We start from the raw sequence: 1,469 nt of genomic DNA on the forward strand, positions 1-1,469 counted from the left end.
AATGTTAGTTGAATCTGATCTAAATCTGTAGTTTTTCTAAAAGACATTAGCAAACAGAAATATAAAACTTTAATTTTCTTCTGTTTGTTCATCACAATTAAACCAATGTCCAGGCAAATTAGTTTAGAAGTAACTGCTGGGATTAATATGGATCATTAAGCACCTATAGTCAATAGGGATCCACGACAACCTCAGACCTTCCAGAACCTGGAGGCACTGTAAAAGGTGCTGCCCCACAGGTGATTCCAATTTCACTAACCATGAATCTGAGCAGGCCACAGCGTTTAGAATTAGCGCACATACCTGTATGTCTTTAGGTGGTATTTTCTGTCTCTAATCATGTGAGGTGCTCGACAGAGGATGGCATTTCGTAAAATTTTCCCAGCCCTGAGGATCTTCTCTGAAGGAACCTGGATTTTAATTAGGTGGAAGGAGGGGAGGAGAAAAAAAGGAGAGTTTATAGAGAGAAAATAAACCAGATGAATCCTTAAATCACTTCTCAACCTGACTGGCTCTGAAAAACATAACTCACTTATACATTGACATTCTTCCCTTGTGTGACATGTCACTGTTTTATGCTGAGAAGTGAGACGCACTGAATATTTATTGTCTCTAGAACACGTGTCAGAGGTTTCCTGATTTGATGCCCTGACACATGGGCCACCTCCAGCGGTTACTTAAGAAGCTAGCTCTGATGGTTCGTCAACCCACCTACGTCCCATTACCTTAGTAATGGTGTTAGCAGGACGAAGAGGAACGTGAGGTTCAATGAGAGGTGTCTGAAAAATAAAATGTTAAAGCAAAAGAAAATTAAACAAAAAATTCATTAAAGAAAATTATGGGTTAGGGTATAATAAGAAACAACTATTTTTATAAAACTCAAAATAGAATTAAAAAAAAAAAACAAGAGGTAAAATCTGCCTAAAGAACTTGAATGCATAGGCATTCAAAGGCAAAATTACACCATTTAATTTGCCAAAATTTAAATATAAATTATTATAAAATGAAAAATAAAAACCAAACAGATAGGAATGATTAGATGTTTGTAGGCTTATGTGACGGGAATAAATATCCACTCAAAATGTAACAAACATCAGAGTAGAGAAAAAAGCAAATCAAGATAAACATAAACAGATTAAAATGATCTGTCCCAGGGAATAGGGATAAAGTATTGACTTAGGAGGGCAATGAGCTATTTCATTCACTCTCTCATAGTTGATTCTTTTTCCAGAATTTGTATTCTTAGAAAGTTTTAACATTTAAAGGACGCTTCTTGGTCGTTCTATGTACGTAAGTTCCTAGAATTTGATGGGGCAGCAAGTGTACCTTCTCTTCATTTACATCATAGTATACAGTTTTCAGGATTCTGTGACTGTCAGATCTATATAAAGCTCACATCATTGTACACAGTCTTCAGATGTAGGAGTTGAATCCCAGAGGAGTTACTTGCTACACAGCTATTAAGTTGA

General features: G+C 36.0%; 1 protein-coding gene across 1 annotated transcript in view; it reads right to left on the reverse strand.

The window, feature by feature from the left end:
- RAPGEF4 (Rap guanine nucleotide exchange factor 4) overlaps positions 1-1,469 on the reverse strand; it is a 375,780-nt gene that overhangs the window by 105,732 nt on the left and 268,579 nt on the right. The window contains exons 7-8 of the mRNA XM_004375502.2: positions 726-779; positions 304-410 (exon numbers count right to left, since the gene is read on the reverse strand). Of these exons, the coding sequence (XP_004375559.1) occupies positions 304-410; positions 726-779 (161 nt within the window). The remainder of the gene's footprint in view (positions 1-303; positions 411-725; positions 780-1,469) is intronic.

This window comes from Trichechus manatus, unplaced genomic scaffold (assembly GCF_000243295.1).
Source record: "Trichechus manatus latirostris isolate Lorelei unplaced genomic scaffold, TriManLat1.0 scaffold00037, whole genome shotgun sequence".
NCBI classification, from domain to species: Eukaryota; Metazoa; Chordata; class Mammalia; order Sirenia; family Trichechidae; genus Trichechus; species Trichechus manatus.